General features: G+C 53.2%; 10 protein-coding genes across 10 annotated transcripts; 3 read left to right on the top strand and 7 right to left on the bottom strand.

Moving 5' to 3' along the window:
- Window positions 1-2,871: 2,871 nt before the first annotated feature.
- J4E83_003565 (uncharacterized protein) lies at window positions 2,872-4,058 on the top strand (the record flags this gene model as incomplete). Its single annotated transcript, XM_049330500.1, has 2 exons — window positions 2,872-2,968; window positions 3,019-4,058. 2 exons carry the CDS (start codon window positions 2,872-2,874, stop codon window positions 4,056-4,058), a joined length of 1,137 nt encoding a protein of 378 aa, XP_049190996.1.
- Window positions 4,059-7,763: 3,705 nt separating this feature from the next.
- Window positions 7,764-8,794, top strand: J4E83_003564 (uncharacterized protein; the record flags this gene model as incomplete). The annotated part of the gene is made up of 4 exons (XM_049330499.1): window positions 7,764-8,112; window positions 8,160-8,349; window positions 8,399-8,597; window positions 8,651-8,794. 4 exons carry the CDS (start codon window positions 7,764-7,766, stop codon window positions 8,792-8,794), a joined length of 882 nt encoding a protein of 293 aa, XP_049190995.1.
- Window positions 8,795-9,087: 293 nt separating this feature from the next.
- J4E83_003563 (uncharacterized protein) lies at window positions 9,088-9,801 on the bottom strand (the record flags this gene model as incomplete). The annotated part of the gene is made up of 2 exons (XM_049330498.1): window positions 9,088-9,770; window positions 9,795-9,801. The coding sequence occupies 2 exons, from the start codon at window positions 9,799-9,801 to the stop codon at window positions 9,088-9,090; spliced, it is 690 nt and encodes a 229-aa protein (XP_049190994.1).
- Window positions 9,802-11,034: 1,233 nt separating this feature from the next.
- On the bottom strand, window positions 11,035-11,611 carry J4E83_003562 (uncharacterized protein; the record flags this gene model as incomplete). Its single annotated transcript, XM_049330497.1, has 2 exons — window positions 11,035-11,241; window positions 11,606-11,611. The coding sequence occupies 2 exons, from the start codon at window positions 11,609-11,611 to the stop codon at window positions 11,035-11,037; spliced, it is 213 nt and encodes a 70-aa protein (XP_049190993.1).
- A 234-nt stretch (window positions 11,612-11,845) lies between these two features.
- On the bottom strand, window positions 11,846-12,223 carry J4E83_003561 (uncharacterized protein; the record flags this gene model as incomplete). The annotated part of the gene is given in 2 exon segments (XM_049330496.1): window positions 11,846-12,205; window positions 12,218-12,223. 2 exon segments carry the CDS (start codon window positions 12,221-12,223, stop codon window positions 11,846-11,848), a joined length of 366 nt encoding a protein of 121 aa, XP_049190992.1.
- Window positions 12,224-12,753: 530 nt separating this feature from the next.
- On the bottom strand, window positions 12,754-12,999 carry J4E83_003560 (uncharacterized protein; the record flags this gene model as incomplete). The annotated part of the gene is made up of 2 exons (XM_049330495.1): window positions 12,754-12,933; window positions 12,994-12,999. 2 exons carry the CDS (start codon window positions 12,997-12,999, stop codon window positions 12,754-12,756), a joined length of 186 nt encoding a protein of 61 aa, XP_049190991.1.
- A 1,330-nt stretch (window positions 13,000-14,329) lies between these two features.
- J4E83_003559 (uncharacterized protein) lies at window positions 14,330-14,636 on the bottom strand (the record flags this gene model as incomplete). The annotated part of the gene is made up of 2 exons (XM_049330494.1): window positions 14,330-14,579; window positions 14,629-14,636. 2 exons carry the CDS (start codon window positions 14,634-14,636, stop codon window positions 14,330-14,332), a joined length of 258 nt encoding a protein of 85 aa, XP_049190990.1.
- A 1,611-nt stretch (window positions 14,637-16,247) lies between these two features.
- STS1 (Tethering factor for nuclear proteasome sts1) lies at window positions 16,248-17,087 on the bottom strand (the record flags this gene model as incomplete). The annotated part of the gene is made up of 1 exon (XM_049330493.1): window positions 16,248-17,087. One exon carries the CDS (start codon window positions 17,085-17,087, stop codon window positions 16,248-16,250), a length of 840 nt encoding a protein of 279 aa, XP_049190989.1.
- An 846-nt stretch (window positions 17,088-17,933) lies between these two features.
- On the bottom strand, window positions 17,934-21,253 carry MTR4 (ATP-dependent RNA helicase mtr4; the record flags this gene model as incomplete). Its single annotated transcript, XM_049330492.1, has 4 exons — window positions 17,934-18,114; window positions 18,162-18,724; window positions 18,772-20,514; window positions 20,561-21,253. 4 exons carry the CDS (start codon window positions 21,251-21,253, stop codon window positions 17,934-17,936), a joined length of 3,180 nt encoding a protein of 1,059 aa, XP_049190988.1.
- Window positions 21,254-22,183: 930 nt separating this feature from the next.
- J4E83_003556 (uncharacterized protein) lies at window positions 22,184-23,538 on the top strand (the record flags this gene model as incomplete). The annotated part of the gene is made up of 2 exons (XM_049330491.1): window positions 22,184-22,190; window positions 22,337-23,538. 2 exons carry the CDS (start codon window positions 22,184-22,186, stop codon window positions 23,536-23,538), a joined length of 1,209 nt encoding a protein of 402 aa, XP_049190987.1.
- Between the last annotated feature and the right edge of the window lie 667 nt (window positions 23,539-24,205).

Genomic DNA, 24,205 nt, shown 5'->3' with positions numbered 1-24,205 from the left:
CACCCCAAGTATCCTTCTCACAAACATCACTCCGCCCATCATCGCTAGAAGCATAGTCACTCCCCTCCGCCACGCCATTCCCACCTCCACTAATCCGCTCATCATCCTCGCTATCACTAGGAAGATAGTCACTCCCCTCTGCTACACCATTATCATCACTGTCACTCCTATACCTCCCAATGCCCCTCCCTTTTCTAACAGGTGTACTACGAACAGGAGATGACATGTAAGGACTCCGGTGTCTTCTGCCCCTTACTGGTTCATAGGGACTCCTACTTCGACTTCTGCTCACGCTGCGGAAGGCGCCGGGCATGGGGGCGTAGTCACTGCCGCTGTCCCGATGCCGTCGGAATAGAGGTGGTGGTGAAGGTACTGCAGGGGGTGGCGAATGGTAGTCTTCTGAGTCTACGGCTGTGGGTACGCGGGAGAGGCGGTCGGAGTGGGAGGAGCTGGGTCGAGATGCTATGTCTGATAATGCGGCTGTGTGGGCGCCAGGTCTGTGGTCGGAGTAAGTGGCATGGTCGTCATCGTCTGAGTATGTTGAACCGCGTCGGTGGCGGGAGTGGTCTACATGTCTTGGAGCAGAAGGAGGAGGAGGCGGAGCAGAGAAACTACTGGCCTGATGGAAGGAGCTGTCCGGGCGGTGTAGACTGGGCCGGACAGATCGGGGATCCAGATTCCTTGTACGAGGCTCACGATGATTGCGGCGGCTATCCGCCTCGAACCGGTGGTAAGATTCTTCTGAATCCCTCCAACGAGTACGTTCACCATGGTGCCTCTCTCGGTAATTGTGTGGACTTGGCGCGTAGTCATCTTCATCATCTCGCTCAGGGTCTGGGTATCGCCCGGAAAATCTAGCTTGGCGATTCACTGGGTTGCGATTCGCCGGGCTGCCATCGCTGTAGGATTCGGTGTCGGACCGATCCGTTGTATGAGTGTGGAGCTGTTGGAAGCGGTCGAGAAATTGCTTTGCTTCGCGGTAGTTCTCGTGCTCCCTAGGGTTTAGGCGGGGCGGTTGGCTGAAGGAATCACTATTGCCCCAGCCCGCTTTTACCCTCCGATCTTCGGACTTGGCTTTGGGATGAGGAGCGTAGTCTGAGGGGGGGCTATCACTGTAGTTCTCTCGAGGAGGGTGGCGGATCGGTGAGCCATTACCCAGGGAATCGTCCGTGGAACGGTCATCGTAGCGAGACCCACGGTTTTTCCAAACATCTTTCTTCACTTCAGGCGTGGCTATGTAATCTTCGTCAGACTGAGAATCTTGTGCGATGCAGTCTGGATCTGAAGATTGAGCCCGATACTGTGGACGCCCAGATGGTCGTGGTTGAGGCCTTGGGCGAGGCTGTGAGAAACCGTACACGTCCCTTGGTTCTCTTGTCTGCGTAGCGTATTCGGATGCCATAGCCCGATTCACATATCGCCTATGATTGGGGGGTAAATCTTCGTAGTACCCACGGCGTGGGGTGTCGTAGTCCGAGCTCGAATCTGTGGGCGACGAGACGTAGTTTTCTGAATGCTGGGTATCCCGGTAACTACGCGGGACTTGGCCACTATATCTCGGTGCTGCGCGGTAGGAGCTGCTCTGCTTCTGACGGCTTCGGCTGCTCTTGTGTGGTTGGTCCCACATGCTGCTGGGAAACGCGTGGAAGCACCACGATCTAGTGATTAGTTGACGTTGAGCTGCGTAATTGGGTTATGCAGTCTCGCAGAGGAGAGGTTCAGGCTGCGAGTCGCTTCATTTCGTTGTCGTGGCTAGCTACTGGAGAGTAGGGAAAGGCGTCATGCAGAACCACGTGGTGGGCGTCTAACCGCAAGTAAAACGCGCTAGTGTCGCATCGGACCAAGCCTCACCAGTCCGCCATCTTCGATGCTTCAACACCATCACCATCACAACCCGTCCGTGCGATGTTGTCTCCCACCACCCGTTCTATAGCCGGGAAGTAAACTTTAAGATGGAAAGTTTGCGCGTCCACCAACCCGGGAATCTTTGGTGGATGGCGCGCTTGCTAACCGTGACAGCTGACAGCGCTAACTGATCTCGTCACCACTGCAACCAACGACATTCGCAATGATGAAGAACGATTCAGGCAATGCTTGATTAGTCTTGTCTTCTCCTCTTGTTCATCACATTTCATCTCTCGTCAGCCTTGCGCTCTCGGAAAAACCTGGTTGCTGTTGCAGATTCCACCTATCGGAACAATCACTCCCACAGAACCCTGGGATTTCGCAAAGCTCAGCCTCATGAGCCACAGACCAGGTCTTCTACCCTCCCGCAAGGGGCAGTCCTGTCATCTTATGTCGGATAAGCTTAATCAATATGTTTCCGTCGAGTCTGGCCCGGGCACGGTTTTGTGGAGCTAGTGGCTGCCCTGTTATGTTCATGAAACGACAACAGCGGGACTGCCGGGACTAGACTCGTTGCGAAGCTACTTCCGCAACGCCATTCTGTTTGTAAACGCCCGTCAAGCAACCTATCCATGGATGCATGAGCACCAAACTACGCACTGCCGACATGTTCATGACTCTTTGGTGGTGGAAGTATCTTTCCGCCCGCTCCAGGCACTGGTATGCGCGTCCTGGCTTCTAGTAGCGATTCGAATTGTCCGATACCCACTGCCGTCGGTGATGAACGGCGTCAAGGGTTCAGGTGCATGCTCGAAAGGAACATACCCCCGTAGGTAGAGTGAGTGGGGCGTGCTTCAAACACCAGCCAAGAATCCTACGAGATATAAAGGAACGGGTCAGCCACCGGATATCATATCATCCAGTTCTTAGCATCATTCTCTCATTCTCTCATTCATCACCTGTCATTCTTTTCAGCAAACTGTGTTTGCTATCCATTCTTTATCTTCGACTCGATAACTTTCCACTATGAAGTACCAACTCTTCGCCGCCGTTGTCGCGGCTTTCGCTTCCAGCGTCAACGCTGCTGATGCCGTCAAGGGCGCTGCTGAGGGTTTCGCAAAGGGTAAGCATTTGGTGCCACATTTATCACTGCTCTATACTAACATCACCCAGGTGTAACTGGTGGTGGCAACGCCGCACCTGTCTACCCGACCAGCACCGCTCAGCTCATCAGCTACCTCGGCGACGACACCCCTCGCACCATCGTCCTCACCAAGACCTTCGACTTCACTGGTACCGAGGGCAAGGCTACTTCCTCCGGTTGCCGCCCATGGGGTACCGGCTCCGGCTGCCAGATCGCCATCAACCAGAACGGATGGTGCGACAACTACCAGGCCAGCGCTCCCAAGGTTGGCAGCATCACCTACGACAAGGCTGGTGTACTAGGAATCACCGTCAAGAGCAACAAGTCTATCATCGGCCAAGGCACCAAGGGTGTTATGAAGGGCAAGGGTCTCCGCATGACTGGAGGCGTCAAGAACATCATCATCCAGAACATCCGCATTACTGAGATCAACCCTCAATACGTCTGGGGTGGTGATGCCATCACCGTCGACGGCGCCGACATGATCTGGATTGACCACGTCACCACCGACTTGATCGCCCGTCAGCACATTGTCCTCGGTAACACTGCTTCCGGCAAGGTCTCCATCACCAACAACGAGATCAACGGTGCCACCGCCTGGTCTGCTACCTGCGACAGCCACCACTACTGGGGCATGTACTTCACCGGTGCCAACGACATGGTCACCCTCAAGGGCAACTACATCCACCACACCTCCGGCCGCTCGCCCAAGGTTGCTGGTAACACCCTCCTCCACGCCGTCAACAACTACTTCTACGCCAACTCCCAGCACGCTTTCGAGGCCGACTCCGGCGCCAAGATCATCGCTGAGGGCAACGTCTTCCAGAACGTCAAGGAGCCTGCTCAGTCTGGTCTTCCCGGCAAGGTCTTCGCGGTCGGCAACAACGGCGCTGCCTGCAAGTCTGCCATGGGCCGCAACTGCGAGCCCAACGTTTACGGCAGCTCTGGTACTCTTGCTGGCTCTGACACCAGCATCCTTGCTGGCATGAAGGGCAAGAACATTGCCGCTGCCGGCACTGCTGCCAGCGCTAAGAACGTCCAGCAATCTGCTGGTTACGGAAAGATCTAAGCGAGTCTGATAGAGTCAGCTGTTGCTTAGGGGAGTGTGGATCCATCTGTTCTTGTAAATATCTTCTATTACTTCGTATATATCCTTTTGAATTGGAGATTTGTTTTCTCTCCACTGTTGAACTTGTCTTTGTGCCTTCTTTGTGACTTTCGCGTTGGTCCGTGGTGTGGGGCTGGAAACCTTTCTGCGACGTTGCGCTGTTAAGCGTTTGTTCCACGCGCAGTTGAAGGTCAAAGTGAAGGCCAAATTGATGTTCGCAATTGGCGTGAAATGGCATTGTGAGGCGGGTCAGCTGTGGCTATCAATGTCTTGACGCGACTACTTTGCGAGCAAGCTTTGCTTCCTTCACCACACAACAGCTCTACTCGAGACCCATAATTATATAACAGGAACCTAGTAACACCGGCCTGATATCATGTCGTTCCCGGGCCATCGTACTCCGTCTGTCCCGCTTCTGCGTAATGGCGAAGATTGCAACATCATGTAAGATATGCCGCAAATATACCTATACAACTGCTAACACTGCAGAAGTGCTAGACGCAACCAGTTGATGTCCCCGCTCTTAAAACTTCCAGTCGAGCTTCGAGTCAAGATTTACGAGTACACATTCACCGATTCCACTGTCCACATCTCGCTATACGAACCCAGTGGCACTCCTCGGCGACCCCCACCTAAATCTGCAGCTCTACTCTACGTTTCACGTCAGATCAAGTACGAAGCCTTTTCTGTGTTCATTAGCACCTGCACCTTCGATATCACCTCTTGTTGGTTCTGGGATAGGCTGGTGAAGATTGTGGGAGCTCACAACCTCAAGCTCATGACCTCGCTGTTGGCCATGCCAGGTTGTATGCTCAGTCTCATAGAGCACATAGACAAGGCTGATTGGGAGTTGCTCCAGTCGCTACGGCATGTGAGTGTGCTTGTTGACCCGCAATATGAAAAGAGTTCGCAGATCTTACTCCGGGGAATACGTTGTCACTTTTCGAGGGAGATGTCGTGTGTCACTATTCAGGAGGTCGAATCAAGTGCGAATTGACATCGTTCTGGAGAACGGACTTCTTCGAGATCCGGCTCGTGAAAGAGAGTTGAGATCAAAGAGTATATTCGAGGGTGGGAGTGACCGGTTCGTCAAGGACCTCGGGAGCCTAGACCCAAAGTTTGTGGGTTGCTTGGTCATAAAGTTGCTAGCGGAGGAAAGCTCGAGTGGTAAGGGGTGGCTGTGTTGTGTGTCAAGTCCGGCGATATTGATTATTCGGGGCAAGTGGATTCCAGGAGCCGTGGGTCGACGATACCGACCTCGGGATGTAGGAGGTACTCAATGTATGCAGTCAATGTCCATGATAATGTTAGACACCTGTCACTGAACACGCATTCTATGGAAGTAATAAAATGATGCAAGTGCAAAAGATGGTGTTGGCGCGTGTATGTAGCGCCGCCTAGATCTTGAAGCACGTGCACTCACTGCGTCATCAACGATGCAAATATCCTGAGGCTGGTCGTGCCAACCCCCAACCCCAGTTTCCCCGCTGCGTACCTGCATTTAACGTTGAGCCAAAAGTGGTGATGTATGTGCGCAATGGGCCATGGTGTCGGATAGGCCGGCAAATCAGCAAGTACGTGAGTCTTGGCAATACCATCCACGGAACTCGGCTCGCTCCCTCACGGGGCTATGATGACGTTGTTCAACTCCAACTAGAGCTGCGACCATGGGAACATTGCCAATCATAGTCGAATTTTCTTTACGCCCAGCCAGGCGACCAGCGGCGCGGACATGGAGCGCGTCTTTTCAGTTGTCAGAGGTTTCGGAGTCACTGCCGATTATGCGGTGAGTCCCGTGGCGCGAGTGGCTGGGACGCTATACAGACACGGCAGATACATCAGGCACTCTCCACGGCACAGGCGGCGAGGGCCTCTGAAAGACAATCGTGCGACAGTAAGGCTCTCATAATATCCAGTCATTCTAAGTATTGCTATTGTCACGTCGATCACGCATAGCGCAGCCTAATACTGTCTGACATGGCGGTGCCAAAGGCGGGTCATGATGAGCGCCGAGCCCCGGACAAGCTTTTAGACATCCGCGCTGGTAGTTGGAACGGCGCAGCAGGGAACGGACGAGCGTCGCGCCTTATTTTAGGTAGGGCCATGCCCATGTCTTTACGGGCTGCCATTCCGCTTTCTGGAATCCGGCGATCACTTTCAGCGTCCTTCCCCGGTGTAGGACCGACTCCCAAACGACAACATGCTACGATATGACAATATCCTCAAATTCGCCCTCGTTCCGTCGATCGTCTTCCTCCTTCTCTCGGTAGTCTCGGTGGCGTTGACAACGCACTACTGGATCCTTACAGACTGGGTTATACCTCGAGGTCTCAAAGTAGTAACGAGCGAGTTCAATGACCGGCTGCAACAATATGTCGTCGATGACACGATTGTCTATTTCAGAGAGGCGCCGACAGACGCCACTATTGTATCCGGATGCTTGAACCTCACGGCAGCCGTGGTGGCTCTTATTGCTTGGAGTACTCTGCGCAAGCCGGACATGGACTCGCAATACAATAGCGTATGTATCAACGATCTCAACCCGAAGAACTCACATTAATGTTTAGTAGAGCACACGTCGCTTCTGGATGCTCAGCATTGTTGTCACCACTATTGCTGGTTCCGCCACCGCTATCGCAGCTGTTGTGCTTCACTACACCGAGCGAGGCGACGACAAGTGGGGCTGCACTTCCGAGAGGCTCATGATGAGTGGTCAAATGAACACCAATGTGTACTGCACGCGCGAGATGGCAACCTGCAATTACCAACCGGGCTTTATCCCGAGGGGAGACCGTGAAAATGCTAGCGTAGCATGCGCCGAGGCAGTCAGTTACAAACAAGTATGTTGCGTCACGACTCACTAACATCATCACAGGTTACCGTCAAGTGGTTGCAGATCGTAATGACCGTTAACGCGCTGATGTTGCTGGTGATGTTTTCTCTGCAAGCATTCTTACGAAGAAAGTCACGACAAGCACGATTGAATGAACCAGTACCGGAGGAAAAGATGGAGGAAAGCAGCTAACATCCTATTACCCGTTCGACATTTACGATATGATTACGAAACTTCATGACACGTTCTTTTACTATTCATTCTCACTCAAGCGTTGCATCATTGGAGTTTAGGCTACCGCCTGGGAACATTCTTTTGTAGTGGACAACAGCATCTAGGACGGGACAGGCGGCTACATGACGTCAGCGTCTCGCGCAGCCTGCTGTTAGAACGACTGTTGAGATATACATACGCTCATACACTGTGGGTTCCGTATATCATAATGTACCCTGGTTATACACAGACGCTTATACGATTTGGTTTATGCATATCAAAAGTATACCCTAGAGGTATACGCTGCGCTACAGTCGTTTCTGTAAGAGATGGAAAGGCACTGTATACCTTCAGGGTGAACTTTGGCGTGACGTTCAGTGCAAAGGGGGCGGAGTTTGCAAGCTACACGTTGACTGGATCAAAGGTCAAACAAACAATGAGGTGAGCGGTGAAGACGGTGAGGACACTGTCGCGTCGTGCCTTCCTCTTGGGCATGGAGCACGTGGCTGCTTACGTACTCACTGCTCCTTCCCCCAGCAACACCGTTTGTTTGGAGGCAGAGCGCAACTTAGGTAGATTTTTTCTTCTGACTCCTCTTCACCACAGCCGAACCTCTCGTTATGGCCCCTCATCCCCTCTTCCCCAAGCTCGAGGCGGCCGTCCTCGTGGACGGTCGCCCCGTTAAAGAACATGCTGACCGTGAAGATGCTAATGCCGAGTCTAAGGTAGTCTACATTGAGGCCGAAGCGGGCGAGCAGTTTGGCGTCCGATTCTTCATCCCTGGCTACGTCTTCGACCGCCACTCCATTAAGGTCATTGTCAACATCGACGGTGTTGACATGCGCAAGTTCATCTTCGAGAGGCACAAGTACAACCTCTACGGCATCACCAGACAGGTCAATGACAGCAGCGCGCTCATCGGTCACAAGTACCTCGGCCAGCGCTTCCGCTTCGCTGATCTCAACACCCGTAAGCCTAGCCAGTGAGCATTGGTGCCATGCCGCTAACAGATCCAGATGATGACAACTACGAGATTGACCACGCGCTTTGGAAGCAGCTGAAATGGACTGGCAACATCTCAATCACCTTTCACCGGGTCACTAACGTACGCTTCGCCCGTGCGTGGAAAGACGTGCCGTCCATGCGAGAGTACGACGAGGTCCCCGAGAAGGCACTGAAAGGCTCGTCCGTCTCGCACAAGACAACGTATGTATAGCATAACCTCGTCCCTGCAAAGCGCTAACAGTTCTGGAAGCCTCGACCCGCTGCACCGCATTGCACCCGTTACATTCATGGACGCAGACTATGTCGACAGCCCTTCACGCCCTCTTGCTGAGATCGAGTTCCGGTACCGGTCCAAGGAAGCTCTCAAGTACCTGTCCATAATCCCCCGCACACCTAGCCCAGAGCCCTTCAAGGAAGATGTGTCGGAGGAGAAGGTGCAGAAGATCTACGTAAGTCTTCTTCATTACATCTTGTCAAGACGCAAGCTTACAGAACACCGCAGCTCAAGCACGAGGAGACCCAGTCTCGTAAGCGCGACCACCCCGATGACGACCATAACTACGAAGACGTGGAGATGGTAGAGGAGCGACCCGCGAAGCGACGCTGCTTCCCCACCAGCACCGACGAAGTCATCTCGCTCGACTGAGGACACTTCAAAGACACATTGTGGCATCGTACAGCAGGCAGCGCGCATGGAATGCTGAATACGGAGCATTTACTGGATACGAAGGTTTCGCTGGAACAGTACCGTGAACTACAAGCAGGCTCATCTACCGCCCGGGTTTGTGTTCACTAGCATAGCATCGGATACTGAGATTCTCATCTTGAATCGATTCTCCAATTTACCATCATTGGTGTTCTTCTTGGTGTCGTTCTATGTTCCCATTACACCGTGCCATCCTTCTACAGTCTCGACGCCTCTTCTCTAAGAGCCAGAGCTTAGGGCGCCGCAGCAGCCCCAGGCCCAGCCTCAGCATCTACATACGGCACCAGCGTCTCCCTAACATTCGTCAACCGCTCTAGCACATGCCCCACTCTAACCACATCCTCATCTTTCGTCGCCCGCCCAAAGATATACGCCGAGAACGGTATACCAGGCGCCACATTAACCAACCCATTCCTCGCATCCTTCTCCACGGGCGTATCTCGCGGAAAAACACCCATAGGCACACTCATAACCGGACTGCCCGCTTTCGCAGCAAAGCTCTGCATGACAACACTCAGCGTAGGCACGAGCATGACATCGCAACACTTCCTACACAACGCGGCGTCGATACCGCCTTCACCCCTGTAGTACTCGTCTCTCAACAGCATGTTCTCGTAGAGCAGATTATTCGGATCAGAAGCCTGCGCCCTTTCCAGACCCTCGACATTCCGTTGCGGGTACTGCTCTGCTGGGTGTTCTTTTGTGAACGCGATGAGATCTTCGAGGTTACGCACGCTATGCGGGTTTGTGGCGAGGGAGGAGAGGTAGTCGTTTATCGCAATCTTCATATCGGTAGTCAAAACGATGTCTTTGGCTTCTTGCGGGAGGGCTTCCCAACCCTTTGCGCCAGTGACGGTGACGTTGCGGACGATGGTTGCGCCGGCGGTTTCTAACAGTTTGAGCGTTCTTTCGAAGGCTGTCTTCTTGCAAGTAGGCAGACTTAGCATGTCGGACAGGGAGCTAGGGATGCCGACTCGTATGCCATGGAGGTGGGGGATTGAACTTGCGGTGCTGAGATCTTGCACTATCTTCTCTTTCGTTTGGGCGGGGAGGTGATCGCTGTGTTGAACCATACCGATGAGGAGGAGCGCAGCATCCGAGACTGTTCGCGTGAGCACACCAACGGTATCCAGCCTCTTCGACGCATGAATGAGACCTTCGGAGGAGAGCAGACCACGCGTCGGCTTGAATCCCACAATCCCAGATTTCTCCGCCGGAGACACAATCGAGTAGCACGTCTCCGTTCCCAGCGCTGCGAAACACATCCCCAGCGCAACAGCCACCGCACAACCACCCGAACTCCCACTCGCTTTCATACCAGGATAATATATACCCGTTGTCTGACCTCCCCTCCCACTCCAGCCTGAACACCCGCTCGTGGAGCGGAAACCAGCCCATTCGGCCATGTTTCCTTTGCCTAGGATTACCATTCCTGCTTTCCGTACTGCGCTTACGACGTCGGCTTCGCGCGACGGTTTGGCGCCGACTAAGGCCATGCTGCCGCATGTTGTGGATGTGGCGTCGAGAGTGGGTATGTTGTCTTTTAGCAGGATGGGTATGCCGTGGAGGGGGCCGAGGGGGCCTTTTGAGAGGCGCTCGGCATCGAGGTGTTGGGCAAGGGATGTAGCGTCGGGGTTTATCTCTGCTACGGCGTGGAATGTGGGGTTTGTTTCGCGGATTCTGTTCAAGCAGGCTGATGTTAGGTCGACGGCTGTGAAGAGGCGGTTTTGGTAGCCGGTTTGGATTGTGGGGAGCGTGAGGTGGTCTAGACGTGGGATGTTGGGTTGTGTGTTGGTGGGTGTGCTGGCAGACCTGCTGGCCGGTATGTTGATGTGTGGAGTTACCATTTTGGACTTATTCTAAACCTGGTTCTAAACAAGGTGCTTTAGTATTGCAGACGTGGTGGGAACGTTATGTATTCAGGTCATTCGCTGTGCGCTCTACTGCAGACTTACTGGCCCCAAGGGTCTGGTTAGGGCTCCTTTGTCGGATATATACTGTGTAATGTCACAGCGTTCTTGAATCTCGGTGGACATTGACACCAGTTATTCACCATGACTGACAAAGAAGAGTCGATGTTGATATATGCGTGCGTGAAGTTGAGGCTATGATATGATTTAGATTCTTGAATGACCCTTACATAACTGACAGATCAACCGTCGATATATTTTCCACAGTCCTTAGTCCAACACAATGACTTCAGTTTCATCGCTTGGCATCTGTCTGACACGCTCAAGCTTCCTCTTCTTGCGTAGATCAACCGAACGTATCTCGATGAAGTCGTCGTCGCAAGCTATAACTCGACTATCGACGTTGTGGTCGTCGCCTGCCACGGTGGAGGTATCGGAAAGCTCGCGCTTCATGCGTACGCGGGTCTCCTCTTGATCCTAGTCGATGTCAGCATGTAAAATGGTAGGGTGGGTAATGGGGATCATCCTACTCTGAAGCGGCGGACGATAGACTCTAGTTGTTCCCTGTTCAACTGCCCGAGCACCATATCATCGCTGTCGAGAACGTCGACTGGATCAGGCGTACGTTCAATGATGTGAAGGTCTTTGAGCGCAGCTAGAACGTCAATAGTCAGTGTTTGCCTGCTGTTGGCTCATATCTACAAAGCTTACCGAGTGAGCGATAGTAGAAGTGGAATGTCGCAAACGGTTCTCCGCCATCAGCATAGTCCGCATCGTAGTACTGGATCTCTTCCGTGGGCTCTGTATCACCGAGACTGCGAGTACGTTAGCTCGGGGTGACATCCATGTGGGGTTTTGCATACACTGCCTGATGCGACAGCGACTCGCCCTTGATAGCCTTCTCGTTGACCGTATCCAGCTTCTCCAACTCCTTATGTACAAAGACCATCTTCGGATTGCGTCTTGCGTTGTCGAGGAAGTAGAACTCGCAGGTAATGATACCTATAGGCTGCAGTTTGCTCTGCATGTCTTCTGGGATGCGCCCCTCGCTGTACTCTCCTGCGTTTCTCTTAGCACAGTGTCACCTTTTAGGAGGTGAAGATGACTTACTGATATCAAGCGGCGAGAAGCGATAGTTCTGTGTGAACCAGTCTTTACCATCGTTCGATATCGGTCCAGAGCTGACGTGACCATTTGCGTCGTACAGCTCGTCGGGGCGAATGAGCGGCTCATCAACATCCTTGCCGTCGATGGTCACGATCATAGACACAGGACGGTCGACGGGGAAAGGCGCCTTGAAAGAGTAGTGAATTTCGAATGTTGAGTCTGACTTTGCTTCGATGTAGCTTTCGGAGATAGCTTCCGATACGGTAGTGTGGCGGTCGATGTACTCGCGAAGCGGGTTGCCGTCAGCTTGGACGTGAACTTCGAGCCCGGGGGCCTCATCGACGACTGCCATTGGGAAGGTACGATTGAAGTACGATATGAGAGGTAAGCGATGAGGGTAATGAGAAGCTGCGGTAGATCTACGACGCGTAGAGTATGCTGAAGATATGTTCTTGAAAGAAGACTTCACCTCGACTGAAGATGTCGGTGCTGGAGCGCAGAAGCCGAGGTGAAGGCGAGTATTGGCAGGTGAGAGATGGTGGCCCAATATTTCTCGGCTCCGACGCGTCACGAAAGTCGCGCGCTCCAGTACGAGAGGTGAACGTGGCTGTCGCGTTGGTGGCTCCTTCCCTTCAAGTGAACTCAGATTTGGCGTAGATTTCTAGCGCCCTAAACAAACGAAGGGAGTAGAATGAAGAACCAAGATGCAGAGATATGTATGAATAGATGGATACGAAATAGACATACGTCCGTTAATGCTACCAGCATTGCTACCAACGATGGCAACTGAGAGATGACACCGGATCCCCAAGCCTTGGGGAACATTGTAATGACCTAGGATTGCACGATCAAGTCATCAATGAGCCTGACAGGTGGGCACGTTCAATCATCCAGAGCCACGACTTCATCATCAGGACCAGGAATGCGACGTATCCTCTTCACAATCGGATGGGCCGGCTGGCTGCCGATCCACTCGACCTCCTCACCAACTAGGGTATCCTCACTGCCTTCTCGGTCTTCCTCGCGTTCGCGCTTGATGTTGATTACGTTCTGTTCCTTCTCCTGTTTGGCAGTTAGTGAAGGACACATGAATTGCATCCCCCATGATGTGGCGCGACTTACGCGCATGCGTCTAACCACCGCCCTCAATTCCTCCGCGGTCATGTCCTCTGGGTCCCTATCTTCAGCCTCTGATTCTGGCTCCGGAGATGGGCTTGGCGTACGCGGGATGACGCCGATGGACTTGAGCGCATCTGAGTGACTGTCAGCTATCATCACGAACTAACTATGTATACGTGCGACTGACCGGTCGATCTATAGTAGAAGGTGAACGTTGCGAAAGGCTCGTTGTCAGTCGTCTTGACCTCGTTGTAAGTGATGGCATCACGTTGCTCGGGTGCTGTGAAGCTGGCGGCCATGTCAGCGATCATCCTTCCTCGTGGTGCGTGGGAAGAACTTACCTCGTTTGATGAGACAGTTGATCGCCCTGCATCGCAGCCGCTTTGTGTAATGCCTTCTCGCTGAGAACATCAAACTTGTTGCTAGCTAGCTGAGGCACTTCTGCGGGCATCACTACTTCCAGATGCTCGATGAAGTAGAAGTAAAGCACAATGCGGCCAATGGGTGACAGTCGATCCGCGAGCTCCTTGGTCATGGGAATGTTGGTCTCATCTAAGCTTCGTCAGCGACCGTTATGATGGATATTGAGACAAAAGAACTTACCGGTCCTCAGCTCAGCGAATTGGAAGCCCTGCGTGAAGCTGTGTCCGCCAGTCGACGAAGTGGATCGTGAGCAAAAGTAACCCTCGCACTCTTCCTTTCCACCCCACTCGACAAATGGAGCTTGTACGTAGTTACCGTCTAGCAATACATCCATTTGCACTGCCGATGGCGGGGTGAAAGGCGGACGAAACAAGTAGCGAATGGAGAAGTTGGCAGCTGGCGGCGCTTCGATATACCTGGATGCAGAGGTCGCAACGCCATCATCTTCGACGATTCCATGTTCGTACTCTGGTAGTGATGCCGCGTCGACCTCGATAGTGACTTCAAGACCTGGGATACCCGTTGCGATGGCCATTGCGATGGAATGCAGAGATAAGAGAAGAAGCTGCGAGCGACTGAGTAGACAATGTCGCTAGGGAACGATTAGAGGCACCAGCCACAAGGAGAGGCTCACTTGAGGCTCACAGTTGCTCAGGTGAGAGAGCTGACCAATCTACAAGCCCACAAAACAACTGAGAAAGACGCTGGAATGAGGAAATTCGGACTAAGCCTTGCTTGTACTCAAGGTGACTACGATAAGACCACTCCGCGGTGTTTTGCGCTAGAGTCAATCCGTTACGCCTTATTCATACGCCAGCAACTAGAACCGCGCCGCAGAAAGCTAGAGAGCCTTCGAAAAGAACCAAGATAAAAGCCAAAACCCTGCCAGGACCATGGTATAGGCACCGATCCATCCTTATGTCAGATCGATAATCTCGGCACCATTCTCATCGAGAGTAACGGGAAGCCGTCTACGCTTAGCAGATACGAAAGTAACGTCGTCATCGTCGTTATCCTCGTTGATAATGGTGCTGCTTCGTTCCCGCTTGATACGCTCTCGCTTGATGACTGGAGCGGCGTCCCTCTGCTCACGCTGGAGACGAATGAGCTCGCGTGATTCTTCCAAAGTAAGAGTGTTGACGTCGCGCTCTTCGAGCGGTACCGGGCTAGGAGTTCGTGGGATGACGAGGAGGGATTTGAGAGCAGCTAAATGACATCGACATTAGTACAAATACGGCGACCACGAAGAGCTCACACACCTCTCGAGCGATACTTGAAAGTGAACTCTGCAAACGGCGTTTCGTCGATCTTCGTGGTTTCAATCGTGCTGTACGCCTGCATGACTTCTCGCGGGCCGTAGCTAATCCCAGTATAAGTATTTGTGAGTATTGGGAAAGACGCTCGCTGACCTAGCCTGATGGGATAGCGCACTGCCTTTGAGGGCTTTCTCCGGCACAACACCCAGATTCTTGTCCTTCCGTACCGTGACCGGGGTTTTGTATGTTGCGCCAGCTGTCGCCCAATAGAAGCGCACAGATATAACACCCACCTTATGGAGCTTCTTCTTCAGTGAGTCCTTAAATGTGCGTGGATCACCGTCGTCTGAAGTGAAAGTCAGCAACTAGTTGACTCAAGAAACAGAGAGACGAGACCATTAATTTCGAGCTGCGAGAAGCAGAACTTCCTTAGATAGTATTCGCCATCTTCGAATGCGCGCGATCCCTTGAAGGTATACGCATTATTCCAGCGAACTGAACTGCCAGGGTTGAGGACACTACCAGTCGCATATTCACCGTCGATGTTCAGCTCCGAGAGAATACTGTGGCGAATACTGAATCCCGGAGAGAAGCAGTATTTGACCTCAAAGTTGTCACCAGACGAGGCTTCGATGTACTTGGTGACCTCGTCATCCGAAGTTTGATCATCATCGTCGACATACTCTTCAAGCTGAGCGCCCTTGACGAAAACCTCGACTTTGAGATTAGGATGCGCTTTGGTGATCGCCATCTTGAAGACAGCGGCGGGGTGGAGCCGGAAACGAACAAAAAGAGCGTCTATGGCCGCGAGAGACCTGCAGTGGTCAAAGTGAGGATGAGACGTGACAGGCGCAGCGCGCTGAAAGTGGAGGTGCGGCCTCAGGTCCGGGGTCGTGGTTACCGCCGTGGATTCGCGCCGCGGCGCTAACGCGCGTTGCCACGTGAAAGTGCCAAACAATGCGCTTAAACGGAAGGAGCATCCCTATGTACCAGTGAGCAACGTCGAAGCACTGCGAAAATTATATTGAAGTCAGTCAGTATATACACAAAAAAGTCTATTCATCTCCGTACTCCAGTCCAGTCCAGCTTTCCACCCACCTATATACCGTCCATCCATTCCCATCCGCTCTGTTAGTACCGAGCATGGTATCATTCCTCCTTCCCCCAAGTAACAAAGTAAAAAAAAGAGTGCAATCCGTCGCCGCACAGTAACCCCTAGATCGGGTACATGGCTTGTAATAATGACAAAACATTACGCCCCCTAAACAGGCGAGAACAGGACTGCACAAAAGATCAGAGGTTCGGTGGTCTTCTTTGTGGTGGATGTCGCAACCGGTACGCCAGTGCAATGATGGAACCGCCCTGCCATATGCTGTTGTACGTGAATAAAGACTGAAATGAAACGCTATGCAGTCGTTATCATGGGAATATGCCTCCATGCAATGGTATCATTCGCGGGTATGGACTAGGCCGTAATTGTTGGGAGATCGCCATGGTAGTAATGCTGTGATGAATGGGAATTGTAGTGTGGCGGAATGGTGATGACGGTCGATGGTCAAAGGGCGTTGCTGTGTCGATCTACCATGCGCCTATGCTTGCAGGGGAGCCAGTTCCGTAGTTTCCGCTCAGCAGCTGCTGGCGGATAGACATGGCATCGTTGGACCCGCCGGCGGCGGAATTGGGTGTCTCTGCGCCCATCCAGCCGAGTCCTCCGCGCAGCTCGTTGACTGCCTCCTGCATCTTTCCGCCCGAGATCTCATTGTGTTTCGCGATCTTCTCATCCCATCCGCCGTATTGGAGCTGTATTCCGCCCGCCTTCTTTGCTGCCTCCTGGATGACCATCGCCCATGCCTTGGCCATCTCCTCGTACGCCTCTTGCTTGTGACGGTTGTGTTGGTACGTATCCCAGTTGGGTAGACGATGGATGATCTCGGTGGCGCCGTCGAGGAAGGCGAGCGATGTGGCGGGCTGATGTTCGTGCGGCGGGAGGAAGTGAGGTGTGAAGTCTTTGAGGGAGTCGAGCAGTTCATCGAGTTGTTGCCGCACCCTATTGTATGCATAGTCTGATGACGCACGGCCGCCAAAGGGGAAGGCTGCCTGGAACGCCGCCTCGTACTTTGACAGGACCTCCAACGTTGACTGTATGCTTGGCCGGGGCGCGGTTGTGACGACTTCGTTGCCGATGTCCGGGTGGCGCTGGCAGATGGACTGCAGCAGGTTGCGCATCTCGTCGGGGCTGAGCGTCTCGAGGAGGCGAGGGAGAGGGAGTGGGCGGCCGGAGATGTTGGTTCGCATGCGCTTCATGCCTCGTGGCGCGGGTCGTGGGAGTACGGCGGAGGATGTGGTGGGCGATGCACTCATGCGGTCGTCGTCGCCGGCGCTGCCATCGTCCTCGGCTTTCCGCTTGCGGCCAGTCATGGCGGCGGAAGGGGCGTAGGCTGCGTGAGGGTGAAAGTTAGTGGCTGACATGGAGTTGAGGTGTTGCGAGCAGCGAGTGGACGTACGGTTGCGGGAGGGAGAGCGGCGGTTGTTGTTCAAGAGATGAGGGGGCGTGAATGTCTGCTGGTACTGCACACTCATGACGAGAAAGGGCCCGCAAACGCAGTGATTTCGCACGCCTGCTTTGTTGGGAGCCGGATAGCGATGTCTGGGTGGTGATGCAATGGGCGGGCTCTCGTTGCGTGGGCCGTGGGCGGTGTCGGGTGTTGTGTTGTTGCTGTGGTGGAGACAGCAGAGCCATACGAAGGCCCAAGAATGTGCTAACAACCGGCAAGTCCGTGCACCCAACCAATCACGTCACATGTCACCGATGTCAACCACGATAATTGCCCTTTCATCTGGGGTTGAGGGTGGGTTCTCTCGCCACTTTTGCTTTTTCCATAAAAATCGCCCCTTCATGCCCTGCCTTCAGGTGGTCCCTCATCACAAAAGAAACCGCAGCGGCTAAGGCGGCACTATCTATATCGCATCACATATCACCATGCATTTCTGGAAAAATGTACGTGGGGGATCCTCAGCCATGGTGCAAGCCCACAACATCAGATCTAGTGAATTTCTATTCAGGACGCATTAACGCTGTGCCCCTTCTTGAGGTGCACAGCGTCGATAGCTCCTTGCGTGCGCCTGAGACAATGGCATGTCCGGTGGCGTTTTCATTCAACCGCATAAAGGAGAACGCCATGTGAGTGCCATACTTACCTGCTGAACGATGATGCTACCAAATACTCCCACCAATACCATAATATACAAGACGTGCTTCACGCATTACAGGTACAGGGACTGAGCGGCGACCAAATCCCTGCGGACGAGCTCAAGTGCTGCAGTGAACTTTTGCTCAAGCTCTTCGCTTCCCATGACCTTGGAGGCCTGGGCCATTTGTCGGAGCAACTCTTCTAACCGTCTGAACAGACGAATCAGACTTCCCTCGTACACATCGGTCATTTTGCTGCTCGAAGTTAGTTGCCGTTCAACGCGGTAACAAAGCGAACATACCAAATTTGTGCAAACGTCGCACCCTTCGACCAGGCGAAGACGACCTCCATCAGCTCGTATTTGAACGACTTGAGGTACTCCTCCTCGTTGACTGTCAGCTTGCTCTCTTGTGACATCTTCGCGATAACCCTAGCTTGCTGTTGGATTTCGCGGTATGGCTTGGCAAGCTCTTCTTTGAGCGCTGGCACTTCTTGCGTCTTCTCCTCGAAGATGAAACAGCTAAGACAAGCGACGCACTGTTCTGGCGTCAGCTCATTAAAGAAACGGTTGAAGAGCAGCTCGCTAAGCACGAGCTCGTCACCAGTGCTGATTTCGCAAGCGACACGGGCCTTTAGCTGCACGACATCGGCTTCGTCGATGAAGCCGAGGCGTCGCAACACACGTTTCCTGCTCTTCAACTCGTCTAACTGAATGACCGACAAAGCGTTCGCAATCTCTTTCCTGATGTTCTTGATCTTCTCACCAATCGCAATCTTCTGCGCATATTGGCTGTACAGTTCGGGTAGCCTAGGCGAGTTGTGGAGAGGGTTCGAGAGAAGACGAGACTCCAGTACTTCGATTTTCTGCACAATATTAGACAAAAATGCAGATTCTTGATGGTGAAGCTTACCCTTAGCAGCCTCTTGAAGCTGTCGTCTTTAATGCCCATGTTCTCGATTGGGTCCAAGATAGCAATTCCGTCAGGGAAGCGCTTCTTGACCTCGCTCAGTGCTTTGCGAACATTGTTCCGTTGCTCTGTCGACTTAAGCTCGTTGGGGAGGAAGACACGGAGATGACCAATAGATTCGATGCAGTTCAGAACCACAGGGACAACCTCCATCTTGCCCTTGTCTCCCGCCGCAGGTGGGCGCACACCAGGCGGTAGGCCGTCGTTCACCGCTGGTACAAACTTAGTGTCGCTGCTGACCGGTAGTAGAACGTCGACAATGTAGGATTCTTCAGGTGGCAGAACTTCGCCCTTATTAGCCTTGCGAGCCGTGTACGCTACAACAGCACCCCAGCCGAAATCATAGTCCTTGAACTTGATCTTGACCATTCGGCCACCCTGTAAGAACTGCAAGCAGTAGTTCGGCTGCATGATCACGTCACGCATGTCCTTAGTGTGGTTGTCCAGTTGCTGTCGCAGATTGTAGTAGTCCTTGATAGCCGGCTCGTCAACAATATTGGTGTTCGCCTTTTCTTCTTCAAGCTTCTCGAGTTGCTTCTCCAAGTTGGAGACCCCTGCCGTGCTCTGGAACTGGAAGAAACACCTCTCCAGCATGAACTCGGGGGAGATGCCTTCCACTCGCATGAGGTTGAGAATCATGTTGTATCCCAAATGGAAAGCTGAGTTGAGGTTATCCTGTTGACCGCGGACAATCTCCTTAGCCACAGCAGGCTCCATCTGCTCGCCAATCATCATGATGACAATGCCACGGTCATCGAGACCACGACGCCCAGCTCGGCCAGACATTTGGATGAACTCAGAAGGCGTGACCCATCGCTGCGATACTCCGTCAAACTTGCGCACACTGGTAAAAACGACTGTCTTGGCCGGCATATTCAATCCGATTGAGAAGGTTTCGGTCGCGAAAAGAACCTTGATCAGTCCTTCTTGGAACAAGATTTCGATGGTCTCCTTCAAGATCGGCAGAAGACCGGAGTGATGAACACCGATACCTCTCCGGAGAAGGGGGAGAATGTGCTGAATTTGGGGTAATTGTCGGTCCTCCTCTGACAACATCTCGATGGCGCTGTTGAAGACCTTGGTAACCATGGCCTTTTCGGAATCGTCGTTGAACGCGAGCGAGCTCATAGAAAGCGCGTAGTTCTCGCATTCCCTCTTGCTAAAACTGAAGACGATGACCGGGTTGTAGCTCTTGACCATGATCATCTTGACAATCTTGTAGATATCCGTCTGGTCCTTGTTGCCGCCCGTGTTGGTCTTCTTGTCCTTGCCCTTGCCTTTACGCTTCGCCATGAAGTCCTTGGCCTCGCTTCCGCCCTTGTCCGCGATGGAAGACATGGCTTTCTGGAAGTTCTCTTCGCGGAACACACCCTTTTCATCTACCACCAAATGTATACCGTCGGCACCAGCGGGGAAGAAATAGTGTTGTAGGGGCGTCGGACGGAAATCGGTGTAGACAACGTGGCACGGCTGGCTATGGGTCTTGGTGATCCATTCCGCGAACTGCATGGCGTTGGGAATGGTGGCGGAGAGGAAGACGTAGCGGACCTTGTCTGGCAGAAGAATGATAGTCTCTTCCCAGACGACACCTCTTGACTTGTCGCGCAGGTAGTGAACTTCGTCGAATACGACCCAAGCTACTTCGCGCATGATCTCGGAACCTCTGTACAACATAGAGCGCAGAATCTGGATATGTTAGTCTTCATCCTCCTCCAAAGCGTTGCGTACATACCTCCGTCGTCATGACCAAACAGGTTGCAGTGGGGTTGATGGTGACATCACCAGTCATCAGACCGACGTCGCCAAACTCTGCCATGAACTCTCGGTACTTCTGGTTGCTAAGCGCCTTGATAGGACTGGTGTAGATGACTCGCTGGTTGTTCTTGAGACATTGCGCGATGGCGTATTCTGCCACAACTGTCTTTCCGGCAGAGGTATGCGCTGATACCAGAACACTTTCGTTTCGCTGTATCGAGGCGATGGAGACCTGCTGGAAGGGATCTAGGGTAAAAGGCCACTCGCGCGCGGGCTCTGCGGGGGCCTTGTGCTCAGAGATGGGGACGTAGTCGTAGTCCGGAGGGAGCGCGACTTGATGGCGGACCTGATGCGAAAGCACCACTGCCTGACCCTCTTGCGACTGCGCTTGTAGACCCGCTGCGGCAGCCATTTCGCGCGTCTGCTCTGTCTCGAAATCGTCGGTAACTATAGGCTCGGGCTCGTCGCGCTTCTGCTTCTTCTTCAGAGCCTGCGCGCTACTGTTGTCGTTCGCGGTCCCAGCTGGCTCTGCAGGCGCATCCGCCATAGCAGTGTCAGCGACGGGTTCAGGCGACTTGACGGTGCCATTCGCCTGGCGCTTCTTGTTCTTCCGGGGCGCCGTGTCCGTGGACGGGCCGCCCTCAAAGACGTCGAACATGTCGTCGTCCATGGTGGGTGGTTGGTTTCACTCTGTGCGCGGTTGAGTGAGTTTGTTTCGTGGGGTTGCGTGGTGGACCAGACAGGCAGTTTTGACCTGTCGCGAAAGATTATCGAAGGCGAGCGCAACGGCGATCGAGAAACTTTGATGGGCCTTACTAAGCGGGTCATTGCCAAGACATGGCAGCCATGGAAGCTGCAACTCATCGAACCACCGCGACCAGAACTCCGCAACCTCTCCACTCTACAACACAGACAAAGTACGCCCCAACTCCACGCCAATTGCAACACCAGCTGACTTCCGAAGATGCTTGCCCGTGCTACCTTCCGCGCCGCCTCGGCCCCAACTCTCGTCGCCCGCCGCGGCTTCCAATCCACCCGCGCCCAGTTCGCCAGCCCATACCACTACCCCGAGGGCCCGCGCAGCAACTTGCCATTTGACCCGCTGAAGAAGGGCTTTGCCTTCAAGTACTGGGGATTTATGGGTACGCACTGGCGCGTCGCAATCACTGGGTTGTGCTAACATTCGCAGCCACCGGATTCTCCCTGCCATTCCTCCTTGCTGGTGAGGCGCCCGACTCGCTGATATCTACTATGAGAACATATCTAACAGAATCTTCACAACAGTCTGGCAGACGAAGAAGAACAAATAGATGCAGTCATTCGGAGCGTGGGCACGATACTGGACTATGGGAAGGACACGGGATTTGTAGAATATCGGAGGGTCGCTCGGAGACCCGTATAGACACCACAGCATCAATTTCATTGTCTGTCTTCCATCATGATCCAATGCATGCAGATTACCAGTCCTAATGATACTTGTTGGATACCTCGGTGGGCAAGAGCTGTCTCTTTAACTTCGAAACGAGGTTCTGCAATTCTATTCTACCATGAACCAGCACTGTTGAGAAGTAGCATTTTCCGAGCAAATACGAACCAGGGGATGGACGGTGAGCGAACGTGGTTCAATTGCAACACCTTGATGACGATGAGATGCGTTGCGTTACCCTTCGGTAGAAGCTCGGCGCTAGCATCACCAAAAATTCGGAAGCGCGATTCTGCCAACGGGGCTAGTGACCAGTCATTCGAGCAACAGGACGCAACATTGCCACGAACACAGTCCATGATTCTTCGGCAATGCGAAACCTCAAGATTGTAGGAAGATCGCTTCTGCTCTTCTCTGGAGACGAGCCGCTACCGTTAACGGCGACTGCTTGGGACGCCGCATCAAATGCGCTGGTATGCGCCTTCGGTCCTTCGGAATCACGTGCGACCATCGAACTCAAGAGACTGCATCATACTCGCAACGGCGTCGAGGAAAAGCTTGAAAGCATCGCATCGTGGGATGCGCCGTGCCCGCTGCCCTCGCTTACCCATGACTCAATCTTGAGCCTGCACCATTTCGCCGACACTTCGACATCATGTTTAATTTTGGCCGGAGGAGACATCGTGCTCGTGCGAGAGGACCCATCATCTACAGAAGAGCTAGTTGAGATCGTGGGCTCAGTCGATGCCGGTATCTCTGCTGCGGCGTGGTCACCAGATGAAGAACTTCTCGCCATCACCACACAGGCGGACACTTTGCTATTGATGAGCCGGGATATCGAAAACATTGCGAGTATCAATCTGACTCCGGAAGATGTCAACGTCTCCAGTCATGTCTCGGTTGGCTGGGGAAAGAAAGAGACACAGTTCAAGGGCAAACGAGCCAGAGCACTGCAAGATCCAACAGTGCCGGAAAGTATCGACGAGGGTGTACTTAGCCCATTCGACGATCGCTCTGTCACGATAAGCTGGAGAGGTGACGGCGCATGGTTTGCAGTCAACAAGGTCGAGGAAGAACGCCGTCGCATGATCCGTGTCTACTCCCGCGAAGGACAGCTGGACAGTGTGAGCGAGCCCGTGGACGGTCTTGAAGGAGCTCTCAGTTGGCGACCATCGGGTAATCTGATTGCGAGTACCCGTCGCACCGAAGATAAGATTGAAGTGGTGTTCTTCGAGCGCAATGGTCTTCGCCACGGCCAATTCGATCTTCGATTTACCCCGGAAGAGCTAGCAGCCCTCTCGATTCCGTTAACACTCAAGTGGAATAGCGACTCCAACGTCTTAGCTGTGTCATATCCTGACAAAGTACAACTTTGGACGATGAGTAACTACCACTACTATCTCAAACAAGAACTTCGATTTCCGGACGCTGCTCCTCGAACAGTCATATGTAGCTGGCATGCTGAGCGTCCGCTTGTAGTAGCTTTGTCAACTCCAGGTAAGCTGGCCCTCGTCAACGCGAGGTTAATATGACTAAGTACAGTCCAGATGCGCTTCAAGTGCTTGAGTACGCGTCCACAATCTCGGCTGGCTCAGTCGCCCCGCCGAACGATTTTGGCATGGTCGCATCAATAGATGGATGTGAGTGATGCACTCTATATGCGTGATTTGTCTGATACTGATTACTGCAAGTATCTCTGAAACTCACACCACTTCGCATCGCGAATGTGCCACCTCCCATGTCACTTCACACTCTGGCTCTCGACTCAAAACCCACGGACGTAGCGCTTTCAAAATCTGGCAACCGCTTGGCAGTGCTCTCCGACGGCGACCTTGCCGTATACGCTCTCGATCTCAACAAGCGGCCTATACCCAAGCCTAGTCTCCTCTGGCGCAGTGATGCGATAAGTCATGGCTCACCACGTCACGTCACGTTCTTTGGTGAGGATCAGATCTTCGTACTATCAGACAGCTGGGACGAAGAGGAAAGCTCGCTCTGGCAGTCCGAAGGCGATGTGTTACTACCTCAAGGACACATAATGGAGACCGAGAACGCGTCCATACTTCTTTCCAACGTTCATCAAGAAACGCCGTACATCGAGTTTCAGAATGGTGCCTTACATCAGGTCGTTGTAGATGAGCTGAGATCGGATTGTGCTCCATTAACGCCTTTTGTGCATAAGTTTCCTTCATTTGCGCC

The sequence above is a fragment of the Alternaria metachromatica genome, assembly GCF_023757995.1.
Source record: "Alternaria metachromatica strain BMP 0045 chromosome Unknown scaffold_5, whole genome shotgun sequence".
Classification (NCBI taxonomy): Eukaryota; Fungi; Ascomycota; class Dothideomycetes; order Pleosporales; family Pleosporaceae; genus Alternaria; species Alternaria metachromatica.
Note: the sequence above shows the minus strand (reverse complement) of the source record. Positions and strands in the feature narration are given on the sequence as shown.